The 21161-nt window shown below is 40.5% G+C and overlaps 1 protein-coding gene across 1 annotated transcript in view; it reads left to right on the forward strand.

Moving 5' to 3' along the window:
• Positions 1–21161, forward strand: part of FRAS1 (Fraser extracellular matrix complex subunit 1) — a 461640-nt gene that overhangs the window by 185382 nt on the left and 255097 nt on the right. The window contains exons 5-11 of the mRNA XM_081241677.1: positions 2165–2324; positions 4045–4178; positions 11944–12027; positions 13719–13820; positions 14126–14317; positions 18994–19083; positions 20882–20917. Coding sequence (XP_081097803.1) covers positions 2165–2324; positions 4045–4178; positions 11944–12027; positions 13719–13820; positions 14126–14317; positions 18994–19083; positions 20882–20917 — 798 coding nt within the window. The remainder of the gene's footprint in view (positions 1–2164; positions 2325–4044; positions 4179–11943; positions 12028–13718; positions 13821–14125; positions 14318–18993; positions 19084–20881; positions 20918–21161) is intronic.

Here is a 21161-nt window from a genome sequence, read left to right on the forward strand (position 1 = left end):
TGTTCTATATGTAGTTGTAATTTTGGTGCATCCATGGGAGGAGGTGAGCTCAGAATCTTCCTAGTCTACCATCTTGATCTTGCCTCCAGTCTTTTCTTATTGCTTGTAAATGATTTTATATAGTAGAGTATAATTCTAATTAATATAATTTTCAGTTTTTAAAAATCAGTTTGTCATTTGCCTTTAAAATTTTTTTATAATGTATTTTTGACAAACTTTTAAAATTTTAACTCATCAGAACCTATTAATTTTTTCTCTTACAATTTCTTCCTTTGCTTTAATGCTTAGGCCTTCAAAGCATAAAGGTCAATTGCCTGCTATCTTTTATTAGCCAATAGTTTATTAGCAAGTTGTGGACTTGCCCATTTATATGCTGCTACACTAAATTTGAAATTTTATATTTAATTATAGAAGAAGTAAAAATTGATAGGATAGGACTTGGCCTTGGCATCCAAGTCTGTTGCCATGATCACAGTCAGCACATAGGTGTGAAAAAGAGTAGGAAGACCATGGACTCATGCAGTGGAGAGAAGGGAGAGGATTGAGCACCTCCTACCTGCCACTCTCCTTGCTGGCTCTTTAACAACTGCCTTGTTTAACCTTTACAATAACCAAGTGCACAAGATATTGTCATACCATTTAAGTTTTCTAGACCAAGAAGCTGAAATCTAGAAAGATTACATCACACTCATAGTCCCCAAGTCAGGGAGGGCTGAGCTTGGATCTGAGAACATGCATGCATCCAAGGAAGTCCTTGGTTCATCCAACTCAGTGCATTCCTTGCATTTCTGCCCTCTTGTACTCCCAGTAAGTCCACCTAAAGAAAGTAATTTTCATAATGGTAAGGTGAGGACTTGGTTCCCAAATAATTGGATGACCGTGACTACTTATTACTATTATTGTTACAATAATAGCACAGGTTATTAGTAATTCCAAAATATCAGACTTGGCATGCTTGCAACCTGGCAGCAATTTGCAGAATAAAGGGGCAGTGACTTGTTTAAGTAAGACAGAGTCCTTTTGTGTTTGAGAGAGGTGAATAAATTATTCTGGATGCTGGCTTGAGGAGAAGCAAGAGGATGTTTATTTTCTATGCTTCTCAGTGATACAGTTGAAATCCCCAGATTATATTTAGATGACTGAGCACTGGGTGTATGTGACATTTTTAATAGAAGTCTGTATATGATTTGTGCTGAATCAGATATCATCATATGCTACATTTAATAGAGGCAAAGGAATATGATATTTAAGAAAATGTTATAAGAGGAAAGCTTTATGGATTAAGCTCATTTATTTTCATACATTTTTTAAAAGGCCACCATCACTCCACTCTGCCATTGAGAACATAACGTACTTTGACTTCCCCAAGCAATCAACATACTTGTAGCTTTTTACATTCAGGGTTTACCCCTGCCCTCACTCTGCATCACATCTGAGAGTGGCCCATTTAGATACTTTTGGTGCTTAGTAAATCATATAACTCAAAACATAGATCTGTTAGATCACCGATACAGTGCCAGCTTTGGGAATATTGTATCCCAGCCTAAAGTGGGCTAGGGACATTCTGTGTGTGTAGGTGGACACCCTCGTGAGGAATGAGTTTGCTCTACAATTTGGACCAGGTGCCTCCTGCTGGCTATGACAGGTTCCCTGGGACCATAAGATCACTGGAACGGGAGAGAGAGAAAGAGGGGTGAGGGGAGGGAGAGAGAGAGAGAGAGAACACAAATATGGGAACTCATCAGGGTAAAAAGTAAAGGCCAAAAAAAAAAGCATAATACTGAGTGGGAGCTATATTGAAAATAATATAACTATTATAAAGAATTCAGTAGATATACGTGTATGTGTGCGTATTTTACTTTGGTCTTCATAGAATTTTTTAAATGATGGGATTGGGGTCTTTTTATTTTATTTTTGTGCTTGTCTGAAATTTTCAAATGTAAAATTTTAGGGATAAAAAAGGAAAATACAACTCAATTTTAAAATTGGTCTCTGACTTGGAATATTGCAAACCCTGGTCTCAGCCTTGCAAGCCTAGAGCCTTCTTCCATCTCTCCTGCGCTCCATCCTTCATTTGTTTGAGAAGGCTTGTTTCTGTTTGGTCAAATGAAAGCCTATATTCTGACAATAATTTTCTTTTCTTTTTTTTTTCTCTAACGCACAGCATGGGACAGAGTGGGTGTCCTCCCCATGTAGTGTGTGCTCTTGCACTCATGGGGAAGTCCGATGCACCTCCCGACCGTGCCCACCACTGTTGTGTGGACACCAGGAGCTGGAATTCATCCCTGAAGGAAGCTGCTGCCCAGTCTGTGTGGGCCCTGGGAGTGAGTATGAGCTTGCAGAGAGAGACCCTCCTTGCCTTTGAGGTTTACCTGATGACATCCCAACTCTTCTCTTTCTTGCTCAGTGTGGTACAAAGATCCCTAACCCCATTCCTTATTGGAACCGAGATGTAGCCTTGCACGTGGCAGAAGCAATGTTGCAGAGACTGAGCTCCCTTCCAAACTTGAGATTCTGAGACTCTCTGATTTATTATTTTGCCTTGGCCAGATGCAATCCCTGTGTGTTCATAGCTCCTAAGAAGGAAAGGGAGGAAGGACAAGACCCTTTGCTGTGATTGCATAAGGCCAAGGTATTAATAGTTCCTCCTGCCTCTCGGTGGAGAGAAGAACGAACAAATCACTTCTCCATCATGTAGTAACACTACCACTAATTCTGCTGGCTGGTCTTTCAGTTGACATAACATCTTTCTCCAAAACACACCAAGTAGGAAGCAGGTATTTCATTTGTCTTTATGGCCTCTTCGCTGTGGAGATTATGCCTGCCTGCAAACCAAGGCATGGCTCAGCAAGCCAGGGGCATGCTTCCAGGCCCTCTCCTTAGAATCCATGCTTGGACCACGTACCCTTTTATTACATTTTAGGGATATATGTCCCTTTCCATTTTTATAATTAAGTAGTGTTTACTTCACGATAAATATAAATTATTGTCATTTCTGTATTATGTTCTCTCCTGGCGTATAATAGCTAAAATTACTCTTTTTAAATAGCACCTGGAAGCTACACTCTATCCTTGCCTTTTCCCTTTAAAAAGACCTCTGGTTTCTTTCTGATCCCCAGTTATTCCATTCCTGGTGACTGTTTACCCTGGAGAACCCTTCTGGGGATTAAAAAGTGTGGTTAGGAAAGGCTGAAAGTAGAATGCATTCCTCATGCATTTCAGATGTCATCCACCAGAAAAGGACAGGCAGCTGCTTTGGGCCAAGTAACCCTACAAGTAAAAATACTTCAACAACAGAGTTTAGGGATGGGGTAGAGAGTGGGCTGTCTGGGTTTGTGGGCTCCTTTCTTACATTTTAGGGTGCTTTCTTGTTGGCTGTCCATGAGAAAGAGCTATTGGGAGCATTTTGCCTGGAGAGATTAGAGGATCAGCCAGCACCAACTCCATAATTTACTGGGTGCGTAATAAAAATTCAGGGCGCTTTGTTCAAAAAGCAGGGGGGAAAAGCTTTTATTTTCTTCCATAGGTTTTGCAACCTGTCCTGTTTTTAATTTATTATTGATGTCACACTCCCTAAGGCACAAGGATATTTGCTGGGTGGGTAAGACACCTCCCCCAACAGGTGCCCCGGGTTCCCCAGCTACTTGGTGCTCCCCAGGCACCCACACCCAGGTCCCTGCTATGGTTGGAGGGTGGCAGCTTTCACTGGACATGGACTTGGGGTCAGGTTCCTGAGAACCCAGAAGGCAAGGAGGCAGCGGGGAGGTAGGGCCACACATGAGTGAGACCCCCAAACCCCTAGCACATGCTACCTGTCGCACATGCTACCTGTCGCACCAGACTTCACTTATGAAACTCAGAGAGAAAGTTAAGAACTCCATACAGTGACTGCAGAGCAATATCCCAAGCACGGGGCCCCGTCGTTTGCACTGTGCCCCTGAGCACAGGGCCCTGTGTGACTGCACTGGCCTCACACGCATGCAGTCAGCCCTGGGATCAGCAAGTGCAATCCCCCCGGTAATCCTTATTGCTCTGACCTTCCAGAACCCTGTTCCTATGAAGGCCGTGTGTTTCAGGATGGGGAGGACTGGCCATTGAGTCGGTGCGCCAAGTGTGTGTGTAGAAACGGGGTCGCCCAGTGCTTCGCAGCTCAGTGTCATCCTCTGTTTTGTAACCAGGTAAGGAAGACAGCCTCAGAATGGATCCTTCACAGACTGTTAACTTCACTGTTCAGGAACTTGGAGTCTCTTCTGAGATTTTGTCAGGCAGACCTCGGAAGTCCTGAGAACAAGAAGCAAAGGCTGTTTTATTTTCCTTATACTTTTGGAGACCACCCCTGAGAGATTTCTTTTACCCTTAGATGCTACAGATAGGTCTAATTACCAGCCATTTAGGCTAATTGTTACTTAATGAAACTGAGCCTTCAGGGTACACATAAAGAAGCCGCCAAACTCTAGTTGCAGATGTTCCAAAAATGTGAAGCTAAACGTCTGGAAAATTCAGTAAGATGATCAGGGTTGTTATTGTTTTTCAATGCATAGGTATAGTCTGCTTTTTAAAGACATATGCATGTCTTTGAACCTGATTATCCAGATGTACCTTATTTAATTTTTATTAGATAATGATTCAAATTATCAAAGGATTTTCTCCAGGGAGGTTTAAAATAGGGGGACCTTGTTCTTCATTTAAGCTGATCTGATTTTCACAACATTAGGCTCTTCACAGACTAACAAAAGAAAATCAATTGCAAATAAATTTGGTGTACATGGTATTTTATAGTTTTTTCTTCTTCTAGTAGCTCCCATGGATGTTTCTTAGCAGTTGACAGATAACCATGAAAGGAGTTTGCCTCCAGTTGAAAAATAGCTCATTTTTTGATCTAAGAAAAAGCTGGAAGCCAACATTCAGTTGATACAGAGGAGTACTTTGTGTCAAATAAAACAAAATCAATAACATGGCATACTGTGACAATTGGGCAATATTTTTAAAGGCAGACAAAAGGCAATTAGGCAAGAAATGCTAAATGCCAAATAAAGGGAAAATGTATCAATTGAAAGACTAGATTGTATTACCCACACTACAGCAACTACTGTACACATGTCACACCTCTCAATTCATCACAAAGTCTTGTCCTAGCTTTCAGATTACAAATGAGTTTCTTGGTAGAGTTGCATAATATCTTACATTCAGAAGATATTGTAGTGTTGGGGCATTTTGACTCACACATTCCAGGCTTTAGTCCCCTTGTGTAAGAAGGTTAATTAAGCAGTTTGCCACCATTACAATAAGGGACGTGGGAGGATGGATAGTGGAAACACTCCATTGTGAGCCTTCTGCTTTAAGGCTTTAAAAACTTAACCCTGACTGCATATCAGAGGTTAGCTTGGAATAATTGAAAGTACTGGTTCCCATTCTAAAAAAACGTTAAAGATAAATGCTAGCTTCAAACAGTACTCACTTATAGTTTGCATTGTTTAACTTAAAAAGATGAAATTTGTTGCCATACTTTAGAGCTAATTGCTAGGCAAGCATTCTGAAGTCTTGGAAATAGATTGATCTTAATCACTCTTGCATCAAGTCTATAGTTTTACCTTGACACTAAAAAATACCCAACTGTCAGACTATTGAAACCATTTTTCTTGATTTAATATCACTATTAACCATTGGGTGTTCTGATGATACAAAGAGGTGCTGTAGAATTAGCGCCTTTGTTGGAAACATTCTCACTGCCACCATCTGCCCATCACCATCCCCACACTGGGGGCATATATTATGTGCTAATCATTAATTTTAAGAGCTTTTAATTTGCGTAACAACCCTGTGAAGTAGGAACTATTATTATCATCCCATGTTATAGTAGATAAAACTGAGATACAGAGTTTAAATAATTTGCTCAAGGTACCACAGTTATGAACTGTCATTGCTTCTAACCTAGGCAGTTATACATGACAACCTCAACAGACCACACCTGACATATTTTTAACCATTACACTGTATTGCCTCCCAAAATGATGAGTTACATATCATTTATGTATAATAATAATCACAAAACAATAGTTGCTAACATCATTGAGCATGATTGCAAGCCTTTTATATGTGTTAACTCATTCATGTTTTAAAGCTCATTCATTTAAGAAAAAACACAAGTTCATCAGAAGAAATGCATTTCCAGGTCTTGAGCTTTAGAAAAATTTGATTTTTAATATAAAGTGTATTTTAAATTGTAAAAGGAATCTGTATTCCTTAAGGAAAGTTTGCAAAAAGCAGAAAAGCAGAAAAGAAAATGATCTTCCGTATTTCCACCATTCCAAAAGATCACAATAGAATTTCTTTTAGAATTCATTCCAATTTTTTTGGTAGGCAAATGTGGATATATTTGTTTGCATAGTTATAATCAGATGTTAGGAGTTAGTGATCATCTCTGACAAAAGGAGAAATTCCTGTGTTCAAATAAGGGGTTGTTCCCTTAGTGGGTGATGTAAATTCATACTGAAATTGCTTGCCTTCAGCTTCTGTCCAGATGCCTAGTGAACAGAGCCCTAGCCCCTCCACATTTTTGTAGGCTCATTAAAATGTTCAGTCTGATGAGAGTTCTTCCTGATACTATTATCACCAATTTTTTAAATAGATCTTTATTGGAGTATAATTGCTTCACAGTACCTTGTTAGTTTCTGTTGCACACAAAGTGAATCAGCCATATGCATACACATGTCCCCATATCCCCTCCCTCTTGAGCCTCCCTCCCATCCTCCCTATCCCACCCCTCTAGGTCAACGCAAAACACTGAGCCGATCTCCCTGTGCTATGCAGCAGCTTCCCACCAGCCAGCTATTTTACATTCTGTAGTGTATATACGTCGATGCTACTCTCACTTTGCCGCAGCTTCGCCCTCCCACCCCATGTCTTCAAGTCCATTCTCTATGTCTACCTCTTTATTCCTGCCCTGCAACTAGGTTCAGTAGTACCATTTTTTTTTTAGATTCCATATATATGTGTTAGCATATGGTATTTGTGTTTCTCTTTCTGACTTACTTCACTCTGTATGACAGACTCTAGGTCCATCCACCTCACTACAAATAACTCAATTTCATTTCTTTTTATGGCTGAGTAATATTCCATTGTATATATGTGTCACATCTTCTTTATCCATTCATCTGTTGATGGACACTTAGGTTGCTTCCATGTCCTGGCTATTGTAAATAGTGCTGCAATGAACATTGTGGTGCATGTCTCTCTTTGAATTACGGTTTTCTCAGGGTATATGCCCAGTAGTGGGATTGCTGGGTCGTATGGTAGTTCTATTTTTCGTTTTTTAAGGAAACTCCATACTGTTTTCCATAGTGGTTCTATCAATTTACTCCCACCAACAGTGTAGGAAGGTTCCCTTTTCACCACACCCTTTCCAGCATTTATTGTTTCTAGCTTTTTTGATAATGGCCGTTCTGGCCTGCATGAGGTGATACCTCATTGTAGTTTTGATTTTTATTTCTCTAATAATTACTGATGTTGAGCATCTTTTCATGTGCCTCTTGGCCATCTGTATGTCTTCCTTGGTGAAGTGTCTATTTAGACCTTCTGCCCATTTTTTGACTGGATTGTTTGTTTTTCTGATACTGAGCTCCATGAGCTGTTTGTATATTTTGGAGATTAATCCTTTGTCTGTTGTTTCATTTGCAAATATTTTCTCCCATCAATTTTTTTAATACTACAACTTTTCCATTCCCAATCTTGATTAATCTAAGTGAATTGAACTTCATCTTCAGATTTTTTTAAAAAAGATAAAAATTGGTATGTCTTCTGAGCCACTAAGTGTTTGAGAATTATTTTCTATTTGCCTACGTTCATGAAAGATAATTTGTAGGGGTCTAAAATTTAAGAGATTATAATCTTTTCCCATATCAACCATATAAACTCTGTTCCATTGAATTCTGGAATTTAGTGCCATGGAGGAGTCTGAGGTTTTTCTGCCTTCTATTCTGTTATATTCAGCTAGTTTACTCTGTTGAATTCTTGCAGGATGTTTCTTCATCTTTATAATTAAAACATTTTCCCAGGATATTTCCAAGTGAGGTGTCTTTTCACATAGTTTGCCTAGAATACTGTGAAGCCCTTTCAGTCTATATTCCAATTGTGAAATGTTTTCTTTAGTTACAGCTTTGATTAGTCATGTCTGTTCCAATTATTCTCATTTCTTCAGAAACACCTATGATTCATAGATTGCTCCCCTGCCTTCCCCCTCATTATTGGTCACTTTCTCTCTCATCATTTTCACTTTTGTGTCTTTCCTCTGCATTATGGAGGTAGCTTCTTGAGTTTGTGTTTACTGCCTCCAGTATTGGTTTTAATTTGATGATTTTCCTTTAATTTTCTTTTAATTCTTCCTTATTTCTCCTATCACTGGTCCATCTTTTTTTAACCCCAATGCTTTTTCTTTCTTTATGGCTTCGTCCTTCTATTTAATAAAGACTGCATTTTCTTCTATCTTACTGAAGTTGCAAAATGGCTTTTAAATCTTTTATTTTAGATCCTGCAGTACTTAGTTTTCAGAAATCTGTTCTTTCTGTGCATCTTCAGAATGTTATAACTTTCTATCGCTCTTTAGGGTTTTTCTCCCAAGTTCTTTTCTTTCTGTTTACTCAGCCTTGATCAAAAGAAATCTGTCCATACCCAGTGCTTGAAAGCTGCAAGGGTAAGCAGCCTGCCCTTGGCTAATTCCCTTTCTTGGATCCATAGCCAGGTGCTAAGAAAGGTGTGTGTTTCCTCGACTAAGGGTCTGGCAGGTTTTCATTTAGTGTAGCTCTATTGTACTGAGATCAGGTATTTTTCTCTCTCCACTGCCCAACCCTCTTACATTTTGCATTCATGAAATGTAAAACTGTAATCCCCAATTTGCAAGGGTTCTCGCCATGTTTCTCGGTGACTGTGTGCTTTACATTTGGGTGTCTTCTTCCCCACTTTTCATCACTTCCTCCACCTCCCCCAACACACATACTTCCCACTCTTTTTTTTTTTTTACATTATGGGCTCTGATTAGGTAGAAAGACATCGAGGGAGTTGAAAGGCTAGGATGGCACTCTAATGGCTTTAAACTGCAGTGGCCGCACACTGAGGGAACAAACCCATGTTGTGTTTGATATTGGAAGGCAGAGAGTTGGGAAGAAATGATGGTTCTGATTTCTATTTTGGTTTATAAAGCAAAGAAAGGCCACAGAAAGTCTTATGGTCAGTGGGACTTCCTCGGCAATGGTAGGAGGTTGCCTGTTCTACTTTTTGGTGGTAGAATTTTCATCTCATTTTTATATCTTCAGAGGTGTTATAAGAGAAGATATTTTGTCAAGAGCTGTGAGCTATAACATACTATAAACTTTGTCATAAGTATTTTTATTTAAGGAATACGGAAACCCATAATTAAATAGTTGACCCTTGAGCAACATGGTTTGAAATATGTGGGTCCACTTATATATGGATTTTTTTCAATAGTAAATAGTACAGTACTACACGATCCATGGTTGGTTGAATCCACGCATGCAGAACCACAGATGTGGAGGAACCGTGGATACCTTAGGGCTGACTATAAATTGTATTCGGATTTTCAACTGTGTGGAGGTCAGCTCCCCTAACCTCTGCATTGTTCAAGGGTCAACTGTATATCCTTAATGGTGGTCCTACCCAAAATTGTAATAACATGAATCATATATTATTTTGGTATTGAACTCCTGTGATTACTGAGGGTACCATATTAGACATGGGGTTGGCAAACTTTTTCTGTAAAGAGCCAGATAGTGAACATTTTCAGCTTTGTGTGCCATATAGTTGGAACAACTTCTCAACTCTGCCATTATAGCACAAAAACATCTATAGATAATATGTACATGAATGGATGTGGCTGCATTCCAGTAAAAGTTTATGGAAATTGGTGGTGGGCTGGATTTGGTCATCAGTCCCTAGCATACTAGCCCCTGGGTAGTCTATAGGTTTGGAAGAGCAAATCTACGAAGACCAGAATAATAGGATTCAAGTGTATGATAGCAACAAAAATGTACAGCTAAAACGCCTTTCCCGTTTTGCTAACCCACTTTGCTGCTCACCTTCTTCTTACTTGCCTCTCTAGTCCTGCTTACAAAACACCAGCCCAGATGGGATCTCAATTCTCAGTCAAGAAGTTCTCTCATGTAATGGGATATTTTCTCTTTAAATGCTTTTCCTCCCTGCCCTTTTTGGTCTCTATTTGTGAAGAAAGGTTTTGTTTCTGTCAATGAAATATACAATTATTGCCAGTAAGAATCGGAAACTTGGTTTTCCTGTACTAGCCTCTACACAGGTAATTATCTGCCACCCATACCTCCCACTCTCCAGTTGACTCTGCCCCTGTCCTTGGGTTTACTCCATGCTGGTTAAGATAGATTCATACTACCTCTATATTTCTGTTCAACATTTGTGATCATGACATTTGTCCCCTGTTTACTTAACGTTGTAAAAGTTCATTGTTTACTTCCATAAACTTACTGAATAGTGAGTATGACATCAGATATACCTTCATTTTTAATTCCTCACTGAAATTTCATTAAACTCAAGAGTTCTGAGGTCAAGAAATGCTCAATGATTTCAACGCATGTCCAATTTTCACATACTCTATTAAACGTCAATGGTCATAATATTTTTACAGAATTATAAAGAAGTAAGGTAACCTAAAGCAGAGAAAACAGTTGTCATGTGAATTCCAGTGATTCAGGTGTTTGAAATAAATTCCTATTAGATAGGAATGCATTAATCTAGCTGATCATATATAATTGGGTTAAAAAAGCCACTAACACATGACTGGAACTTTCCATGAAAAATTAAGGTTACTTGACACCCCCCTACACACATGCCTGAAGGTACACCAACCTTCTTTTCTTGCAGAGGGAAATCCACAGCAACCATGATAATAAGATCTCATTCTCTGTTTTTTGTCAGAGAAAGTGCAGCTAACTGTTCAGGAGGTGTCTTCTGTATAAGATCTACCACTTCTTAGTCACTGAAACTTGGTTTATTCTAATCCTCCTTCTCTTGGCTTTAATTTGCCTACCTTCCTTCCATTCAAAAGGCTGTGGTGATGTCAGAGTGAGAAGCTGATTCTTTGGCATTAATGAGGAGATCGTGGCTGTGAAAATTCTTAGGGCAGCGGTGACAGAGGGTCTAATATTCTGGGGGTGCAGGTGGTAGAGCTGAAACTGTAGGAATAAGGCGGTAAGGGGTTCTTTGGGCATTTAGTGTTTGTCACCCACATTTCTCTGCACTGGCTTATTCCTAGATATCTAGGGGCATGACTGATTTTTTTTCACGTTAAGGACCTCCTAATGCATATATATAAACGTGTGGATTCCCATAAGATGCAAAAGAATAGTGAGGTAGTTTATCAAGGGAGGGATACCTTCACTTTGAGATTAGCAGTGACTCAGCAGGAGGGTAAATGTTCTTAAGTGTTGAATGGCTGGTGCTCTGAAGTCCCTCTGCCAACCATTTACTATTACCAGGTCAGCTCTGTGACCTCGGACAAGTCACACAACCTCTCTGATCTTTAATTTTCTTGTTTGTGAAGGTGGGATAAGAGCATCTACTTTACAGGGTCACGTAAAACACTTAAAACAGTACCTGGCAAACACGAAGTACTATTATTATTGTTATTAGTTGTGCTTTTGTTTGTTCTTAGAAGTGGATGGGACTTGAGGAACGTGCAAACTTCTTAAGAGTCACACTGCCCTGAAAAGTACTCATTCTTTGACTAATAAATGACTAATGACTAATAAATATTAGTCAGGTGACTAATAAATATTAAACGAGAGGAAATTGCTGTTTCTGGAGGCTTGAGGCCCATGATTGAGTTGGCTGTGAGTGAAATTTTCCTACTGTTGTGGATTTTATTAATACTACCTTTTGATGGACTGTTTTTGGGGTGTTAAGGATGAAACTGTAGTCCGAGTCCCTGGAAAATGTTGCCCACAGTGCTCTTTGCGATCCTGCTCTGCAGCTGGCCGAGTTTACGAGGTAAGCTTTGATGTGCCCCATGTAGGTGTTTTGACATCCATTCTTACACATCTGCCCTCTGCCCTTCTAACCACCATACCTCCCCCACCCACGTCTGACTCTTTGCCAGGATTAGTAACTCAGTTCATAAACGGCTTTTTTCTTCTCTTCATGGGAAGCCTTTGTGAAAAAATTAAATTGGAGAGGATTAGAAATACAAAAGAATGTGCTGGCAGGCAGTACCTGGTTCATGAACCTTGGCAAACTTACTGTTCACACATCTTGAAGGGAAAAAAGACTGTCATTGGTTACTGTCAGTTTACCCTTATGTTGGAGGCTCTGGGAATGTCTGCCTGCTTTGGTTAGATTTTATGCACTGATATCCAGAGACAGTGTCCCCCTGCCTTACAGTGGGGTCGGAGCATGGGAGTGGAAGGTGAGAGAGGGAAAAGGGCAAGAAGCTGGGGGTGGTGGACGCTGAAAACTTGAAAGTACTATTGGGGCAGTCTAGCTAACTACCCAATACATAGTAGGTACTAAATAAAAGTAACAAAAAGTGCAACAAATTGAATGAATGAATGAATGAATGTTCTGACTTGGGAGTGCCTAGCTGAGCCAAAAGAAGGTTACATTATTCGAAAGCAAAGAATATATAAAAAAATTAACCCATCTGCTTCCCTTGTTTGCCGGTCATTCTAAGGAAAACCAAATAGAAATTGGGATTTTTGACTCTCAGTAGAGAATCTGGAACTGAGTATTAGGGGATGATGACACAAATTCTAGATGGGTCCCTTGAAGTGTAAATGAAAATAACTAATGGGGAAAGGATTTTTGTATATATTAGATCTGTGCTATCCAATACAGTAGCCACATATGTGCTAGATTAATTTCTTCTGGAAGAGAGAGCCTCTATACCTGTTGTGGTGTCCTTGGCTGCAAGCAACAGAAGTGCTCCTCTAAAAGTAGCTAAAATGAAACATTTATTATCTCATATAACAAGAAGCCCAGAGGTGGGACAGTTGCAGGGTTGATCAATCCTGGTCTCAATGATGTTGTCAAGGATTTTCACTCTTTTGATCTTCCACGCTGCCACCCTCAGCACGTTGGCATTTGCTTTCTGTCTTGTCACCTCATGTCCAAGTGTGGCTTCCACAGCTTCAGGCATCTTGTCCTCAACCAATCATGACTAAAGCCTGGTGGAAGAAAGGGATGGGCTTTTCTTCTTTTATGGGGGAGAAGAGTCTTTTACTCAACCTCTACTGCTCTAGCACACTTCCCCTGAGGTCCCCTCGGTTGGGACTGGGACCAAGTCTGTGCACTGGCTGCAAGGGAAGCTGGGAACGTGAGTGTGTAGCAGTGAGAACTGGGTCTCGCAGCAAAGAAGAGCTAAAGAATGACCATCGAGTAGCCAGCAAACAGGGTCTTCCTATTAATCTTGATGTTCCAGGCCCTCTGTGTGCCTGGCAGAGAGCAGGCCCTCAAGGCATCTGTAAAATGAATATAGTTGGATGAAAATGAATCCAAAGTTCTCTTTGGACATTTATTGACTTTTTTTCTTAGAGCCTCTTGCTGCCTAAATGGTATTATTTTTCAGGAGTACGTTCGATATGGCTCAGTTAAAAACCATGATAAAAAATTGTCATGTGCCTTGTGTTTCTACTTGATACATGTGACATTTGATTTTCCACTTTTTGTTTCTTTTCCTCACTCAGCATGGTGAGCAGTGGAGTGAAAATGCCTGCACCACGTGTATATGTGACCGGGGTGAGGTCAGGTGCCACAAACAGGCCTGCCCTCCGTTAAGATGCGAAAAGGTATTTGAAGAGTGTGTAGCTTGATTTTTGAACCTTTATTCGGGGTCATTTAGGAAATGCATTTCTTAGTCCAGTGTGTCCTTTGAGGGAATCAAAAGTTTTTATGATGCTCAGAAGCAGGAAGGACCTGCTTCCCAGGAAGGAGGGGGAGGGTGAGGGGAACGTGCCTCAGCTGGGTTAGGTGGGGGAAGAAAACAGCACACGGAGTTTTTACGGTATTTTATGTCCCTCTGCGCCATCAGGTCGGATGTTTTCGCGCCCTCCTGACCACTGCCCTTTCCCCGCCGTTCTCTCTGTTTCCTCAGGGTCAGAGAAGGGCTCAGCGTCATGGGCAATGCTGCGAGGACTGTGTGTCTCCTGCTGGAAGCTGCTCACATGGGGGGCTTGTGCGGTACCAGGATGAAATATGGAAGGGCTCGGCCTGTGAGTTCTGTACGTGTGACCATAGCCAAGTGACCTGCTGGACTGGGGAGTGTGCCAAAGTGGAGTGTGCCCGGGTAAGAAATGAAGGCATGTCCGTTTGGACTGCAATGCTGTCTCCAGCGGGATGGGTGGTCCCTCACCTGTCCCTTCCCTCTCAGCAGCAGAGGGGACGACCAATTTCAAGGTTGAACGCTCAATTTCAAGGAGGCTTTTAGCATGAGGATTCTGTGGTGTGAAGTAAATGCCACTCTTTGTTTAGACTGATTTGGAGCAGCCTCCTGGAGCCTTTAGCTCTCAGTGCGTCTGGTCAGATGGGAAGCCCTGAGCCAGAGACACGGACTGGAAGGGATGACATGGAACATTAGCCTATCAGTCAGCGCAGCTGGGCCTCGTTGCTGGTGGCCACCCAGCTCGCTCTGGTTGTGAAACAGAGTCCGCAGGTGCTCCGGTGGCCCGGCTTCTGTTGCAGGCCCCGCTGGCAGCATTTAGCAGAAAGGAGAGCCAACACCTAGAGGCTGCTCCTGTGAATCCATCGGGAAAGAAAATGAAATGTGTTTTTGTCTTTGTTTTTGTTTTCAAGAGACAGGGAGGGAGACCTCATAAATAATTAACTCTGTTGACCTCTGTTGACTTCTGCTGTCTGCAGAATTTCTAGAATCTTCTAACAAAGTCGCCTCTGTTTGGACTATAGATGTATACTGTGGGGAGATGGCTTTTTTTCCCCTTTGCACCCGATTTTGGTCCGCTGCACAACAAACTGCTTTTAAAGCTGTCTCCTTCCCCCTCGCCACTCCTATCTGCCCCACCAGTTTCCCGCGGGGTTATGAACTTGAGTCGATGAGGCAGACTTGGAAGATCTGAAGCACTGGGTGTCTGTGAAGGCATTTTTCTTTCTACTTCTCCCTCATGCCTCAGCTCCTCTGAACACGGTTCCCGAAGAGGAACAGCCATTCAAACAGGGCTGTCAGCAACAGAGTTCTTTTTCATGTTGCCTTCTACTTCTATGTCTTGGTAGAGCTAAGACACATGTAGGTAAAGAGGGTCTTGCTTTTTTTGCAGATTTATTTCCCTCCACATGCCTTTTCATTGCTTTTCTTTCTTTATGTCAGGGAAATCAGAATGGTTGGATGAAGATGAGAAAAACCCTAGTCAGGGCCCTTTTCTGTCTCCCTCGTTCTCGGGCTGAGGCTGAGCTTCCTGGCCTCGGCAGTCTGCCCAGAGGATGCTGGGTTATTTCCAAGGTTTTAATGTGTCTAATATCCCAGGGTTTATGGGAAATCCGGGAGAGGGATCCTGATAGGGTGGGTCCTTTAGCCACCTATTTTCAGTCAGGTCTAAACAGAGAGTCTCAGGCACAGAAAATAATTTGACCCGCTATCCCCAGTGTAATACATTTCCAAGTACCTGCCAGTCTTCCATGGCTCCTGCCTTTGGTAGCATAAGCAAGTTCCTGTCCTCTGTTCTTAGGAAAATGGGGAGCAGCTGCTTCAGTAAGTGGAAAGGGCCTCCGGGTTCCCCAAGTCACCCCATAGCACTATCTCGTCCTAACTCATCCTCCTCCCAGTCTTATCCATCTTTTTTTTTTTTTTTTTGCGGTACGCGGGCCTCTCACCACTGTGGCCTCTCCCGTTGCGGAGCACAGGCTCCGGACGCGCAGGCTCAGCGGCCATGGCTCACGGGCCCAGCCGCTCCGTGGCATGTGGGATCTTCCCAGACCGGGGCACGAACCCGTGTCCCCTGCATCGGCAGGCGGACTCTCAACCACTGCGCCACCAGGGAAGCCCTCCATCTTCTCTTTTATGAATTGAGGACTTCTAATGCCTTTAGTCAGTCTATTTCTCCAGATCTTGAATCCACTAGCACGTACCCATATTTTGTTTTAAGGCACTGGGTTCTAAACTGGATACCCTACCAGAGGTGAAATTTTAACCAAAATTGAATCTTACACAAATATCCCTTAGCCTTCCTTCTGCGCCATACTTCTGTAAATAGCTCTGGCTAATGACCTTATGAAAGCCTGGGATACTAACTTCCTAACTTCTGCTTAGCTTGGAGATAAAAACATGAATAAGGCACATTTTAATCTCAAGATTTCCCAGGCTTTGGTGGAAGTCAGATACATAAACAGAAATTATAATCTGCACGGACATCAATGGTTATGAATTAATATGAATTAAATGCCTTAGGAGCACCTGGAGAAAATGACTAAATCTGCCAAGGGGAGCAGTGAAAGTACGCTACTAGTATTTTTATTCAATTCTGCCCTACTTTCTGCCTTTTCTAAAATATATCAAGATCATTTGATTTCTAATCTTGCATACCAAAGGTGGAATAAGTCTGAGTGTGTCTACATCCGCAAAGGTGCAGAAAAGTAAACCTCTAGAGAAAGAGGCAAAATTGTGCATGCACCATTGTAATAATTATTGCTCTGTTATCAACAGCAGTGTTCTGAATTGCACTGAAATCAGCAAACAGTTTTTCTTTGTTAAAAAAAGGAGAAAGTGGCATGACCCTTGTCTTTGCTATATAAAACCAAATTCCTGGACCTGGAAACATAAATAAATCAACAGTAGAATAGTGCAATATGACGATTTCCATGTGTTTCTATATTTAGTATTATCTTTGAGCATGAATTCAGATGAAGAAGTCAATTTACTTTTTTTTTAAAAAAAGGACCTCGCATTCATGTATGAGGGATAAAGTGATGGGGGGATCAAAGCTTGTGGCAAAGTGCACGGAAGAGGGTAGGCATGCCATAAACATGAGGTGCCTTTCCTTTCTCCAGCAGAGGGAAATTCCCACAAAAGAGTGTTTTCTTTTCCAATGGGCAGCTTAGTGGAATAACACAGTCTTTCGTCTGATGGATGAATGTTGGTGTGATTCAGTGGAGAGGGGTTAGCAAATTCCATCTGGCCTAAGCAGCAGAATCCTCTTAGAAAGAAAAAAGTTAGCTTTCTTTCACAAAGCAATTTTTCTCAAAGCCGAAGTCAGATGCTAATTAGAGCAAGCTCCCCACCACAGTGAACTGATGCAGAGTGGGGCATCTAGATGTCTATAAATAGCAAATCTATTTAGAAATTCCTACCTCACCAAACCTGCATCCTTGTTCCCCAGGAGCAGGGCTTGCTGTTATTTACAGCAGCATATGAAGACTCAGAAAAGCTACCTTCTTTGCCTTATCCGGGTGTTGCAGGCTCCATTTTCAGTTTTGTCTGTAGGTATTGTAGCGGGCACTCGAGAATCTCTCATGCATTTCGTCTTTAATAGAAGTACACATACTCTGTCTTGTTTCAAAACATTGTTTTAAGCGACTTAGATTACATGTTTATAAACCCCTTTATATGCTTTGAAAGCAAATTTCACTGTGTTTGTGGGTTAGGCCTTCACTACCAGCTGGTTTGTCACGTTTCTGCAAAACAATTTATATGTAAATACGTCTGTTCCTTATAGCACACTCTGCTCTCCGTTGGCCTTTGGTTGGCATGAAATTTTGAGGAACAGTGATCTATCTAACTCCCTCCTTTTTGAAATAACTTTTCAGATACTATAAAAAGTTACAGTCATTCATATATTTTTGTGTTTCTTTTAAAAGGGATCTTTTCCTTCATTAAAATAATACATATTCATTTTAGAAAATTGAAGACTCGAGAGAAATAGAAAAAAGACTTTAAAATCCATTCATAATGCTACAATTCAAAGACAACTAATGCTTTTATTTTATATTTTTCTTTAGTGCACAGCGTTTTTAAACATAAAATATTGTGATTATTCTGTTTATGCAATTTTACATTATTCCATTTTTACCTATGATGGTTTTTGCACTTCAAATGTAATATAAATCACAAATTAAATAATGTCTTCATGTAAAGAAACATCACCATCTTTTAGAAAGTAGATATATCTTTAGAAAGTGGAAAGTGCTTTAAAGAATACTCTTTAGCCTATAGATATTAGATGTTAGTATATGCATATGAAAAATTGTAAATAGAGGTTGTATTTTTAATAGCGGATTCCCCGGGAGGTAGGACTACAGTGAAATTATGTTTTCTAAGTTATAGAATTCAGTTATTTAATTTTTTATAGTAAGCATTTATTATTTAGTGATAAAAATAAAAAGTTGGAAATGATTGATGTTGGGAAGTTAAAATGGTAACTTTGAAAGTTTAATATCTACCTTCCTAGTGTGGCATGTCTTTCCTTCCCCTTTTAATTTTTTAAATAGTGATTATGTGAACTGGATAACAGTTTCAGAATATTGAATAGAAATTAGTTTTCTGCTGTTTAATTTATGCCCGAGACTTCGTCTGTGCATATAGGGATGTGTCTGATTTTGTATTCAGGGGAAAGTGTTTGTTTGATTTGAGCACTGTTAATGAAACCAACTCACAGGTTCAAGCCTTGTATATTTAAGGTAGCCTGATCCTTTTCTGAAACTCATAACTTTTCAAGACTATAACATTACTCTTGGCCATTCTTCTTCTTCATGTGAATTCCTGGTCATGGGTAGGAAATCATGCACAAGTATCACCAGAACTGGAAAGCAAAAGCACTTGGAGGAAAGGGTGAACTGCACTGACTAGGCTTTTCATAGGAAGATAGCACAGGGGAGATGGAATAAGTCGTGGGCCAAAGGAGAGGGGTGGGTTAAGGTTTTTCATTCCAGTCAGGGAATTCAGCCGCTTCGCAGTTCAGCGCTGCTACCTGGAGATGTTAATTTGAAATGTGCCTGTGCAACCCTTAACTTCTACAGGGTGAAGAATTAATTCACTTAGATGGAAAATGCTGTCCTGAATGCATTTCAAGGAATGGTTACTGTGTATATGAAGAAAATGCAGAATTTGTGAGTATCGGGCTAATAACCGAAGACTAACAAAAATTAATCATTCAAAACTAATTTAATGAGGGGGCATTTCCTTCTCATTTCTTTTACCCATTCACTTGTTTAACGAACGTGATTGCACACGTACTGTGTTCCCGGTATTGGAGATACAGAAGCCGACACAGAATGCAGAGTCCCTGCTCTCAGGGAGTTTCCGTTCTAGCGTGGGGACACACACAACAAACACACGTGTCAGGTGGTGATGGGTGCTGCCTGGAAAACAAGGCAGCTGGGGAGTAACTGAGGGGGGGCGGTGCTCTTTTACATCAGATGATGGGGGAAGTCTTCTCATGAGGAGAAATTTGAGCAAAACCTGAAGGAAGTGAGGAAGCGAGCCAGGGATATCTTGGGGGAGAAACATACCAGGAAGAGGGATCAGCAAATAAAAAAACCAGTGAAGCAGAAGTGTGCTTGGCATGTCCAAGAAAGTGAGTTTGGCTGGAGGCAAGGAATGAGGGGGAAAGGAGTTGAGATGAGGTCCAGCAGGTGGCCCGGACCCTGGTTTTACCCTGATGCAGATGGGAGCTTCTGGGCAGTTTTGATCAGAACAGTGCTGTGATGGGGCTTACTTGCAAAAGGATTACTTTTGCTGCCACGTGGGCCAGTGACGGAGGGGGGCGACAGTGGAAGTAGGTGGTCCATTTAGAAGGTTTTTGCAATAGTCCAACTCTAAAACTCTATTAGCTAAAGCTTTATTTCTCCCTAAGTCTGTACTTTTTTTTATTATATACCCCAAGGGAAAAATATTTATCTTAATCTCTTCAAATTTGCTCTATTTATATAGCCCTTATTTTCCACATGGGGTTCTTGGAATGTTGATAAATTCAATGTGTTCTTAAAAGTTGATCATAAGTACAATCGCATCATTGACCAATCAAAAAGGGATTATAAGAATTAGGATTAGGTACTTTGATTTGTGAAGTGATTCCTACACCCTTTTTCCTCCCGATCTGGGTAAACTGCATCTGTCAACCTGCCAGTTTTTTGTATAAGCTGGGCAGGTAGTATTGCATAGGGTTAACATTCAGGCTCTAAGTTCAAATCCCTACTTTGCCACATACTGACTGTGACCTTGGGCAAGTTACTTAATCCTCAGTTATAGAGATAAAAATAGTACTTACCTCATTGGTCTATTGAGATGATATGTATAAACTTAGAACAATATCTGGCATATAAGAAAGCTTTAAAATGTGATCATTATTATGGTTATTATCATGCTGTTGGCATAGTTTCATATTGATATTTCATCATTTAGCCATCCTTGTTTCCTAAGAATTGAGGAGATTAAATTCTGTAAATATTGAATTCAAGTTTTCTCCCTCAATCACAGTATTAATTTCCCTGTCCATTTTTGGACGTAAATTAAGCCCAATGGAATTAAACAAAAGCAAGTTGTTTTAAATAAGCACAAATCCCCATGATGCTCCAGTACCATATAAGTTTCCAGAATTTGCTCTTATAAGCTTAGATCTCTTAACTGCAAAGTCCTTTTCCTATTGAGGGGAATTGAAGCCAAATACCCCAGCACAAAGTGAGAATAGGAATTCAAAAATATTCCCTAGGCATGTTTTCTTCACCTCATATTTCTATGCTTTTCTTGTTTTTGATATAGATTTTATTTCTACTCCTAACCAGTGAATGAAGTTGCTTGTTACTTGGGGAAGAATGGATATTTCCTAATGAAAAAATGAAAAGATCAGCCTAATGGTGTTTTTAGTGGTATAACAATAAATATGTTTCTGTTTCTCTCTGTTCCTAGATGTCCTCAAATGCGAGCAGAGTTAAACATATTCCAGTAAGTATAGATTTTTAGCTTGTACATAGATATGTATAAAATCATTTTGAGCAAGTATCTGCATAAACTGTCCTGGGGAACCTTAGTGCCTTAGTATTTTTAACAGGCATATTTGATGACAATGTGGTCTGGGATTAAGAATCGTAATGATAACCAAGGCTTGGATTTATTGAATTTATACTCCTTTCTTCAGCTTATTTTTTTGCCCCACAAATGATAATTAACACTTCTCCAACTACAAGCT

This window comes from Mesoplodon bidens (genome assembly GCF_964165515.1).
Source record: "Mesoplodon bidens genome assembly, chromosome: 1".
NCBI classification, from domain to species: domain Eukaryota; kingdom Metazoa; phylum Chordata; class Mammalia; order Artiodactyla; family Ziphiidae; genus Mesoplodon; species Mesoplodon bidens.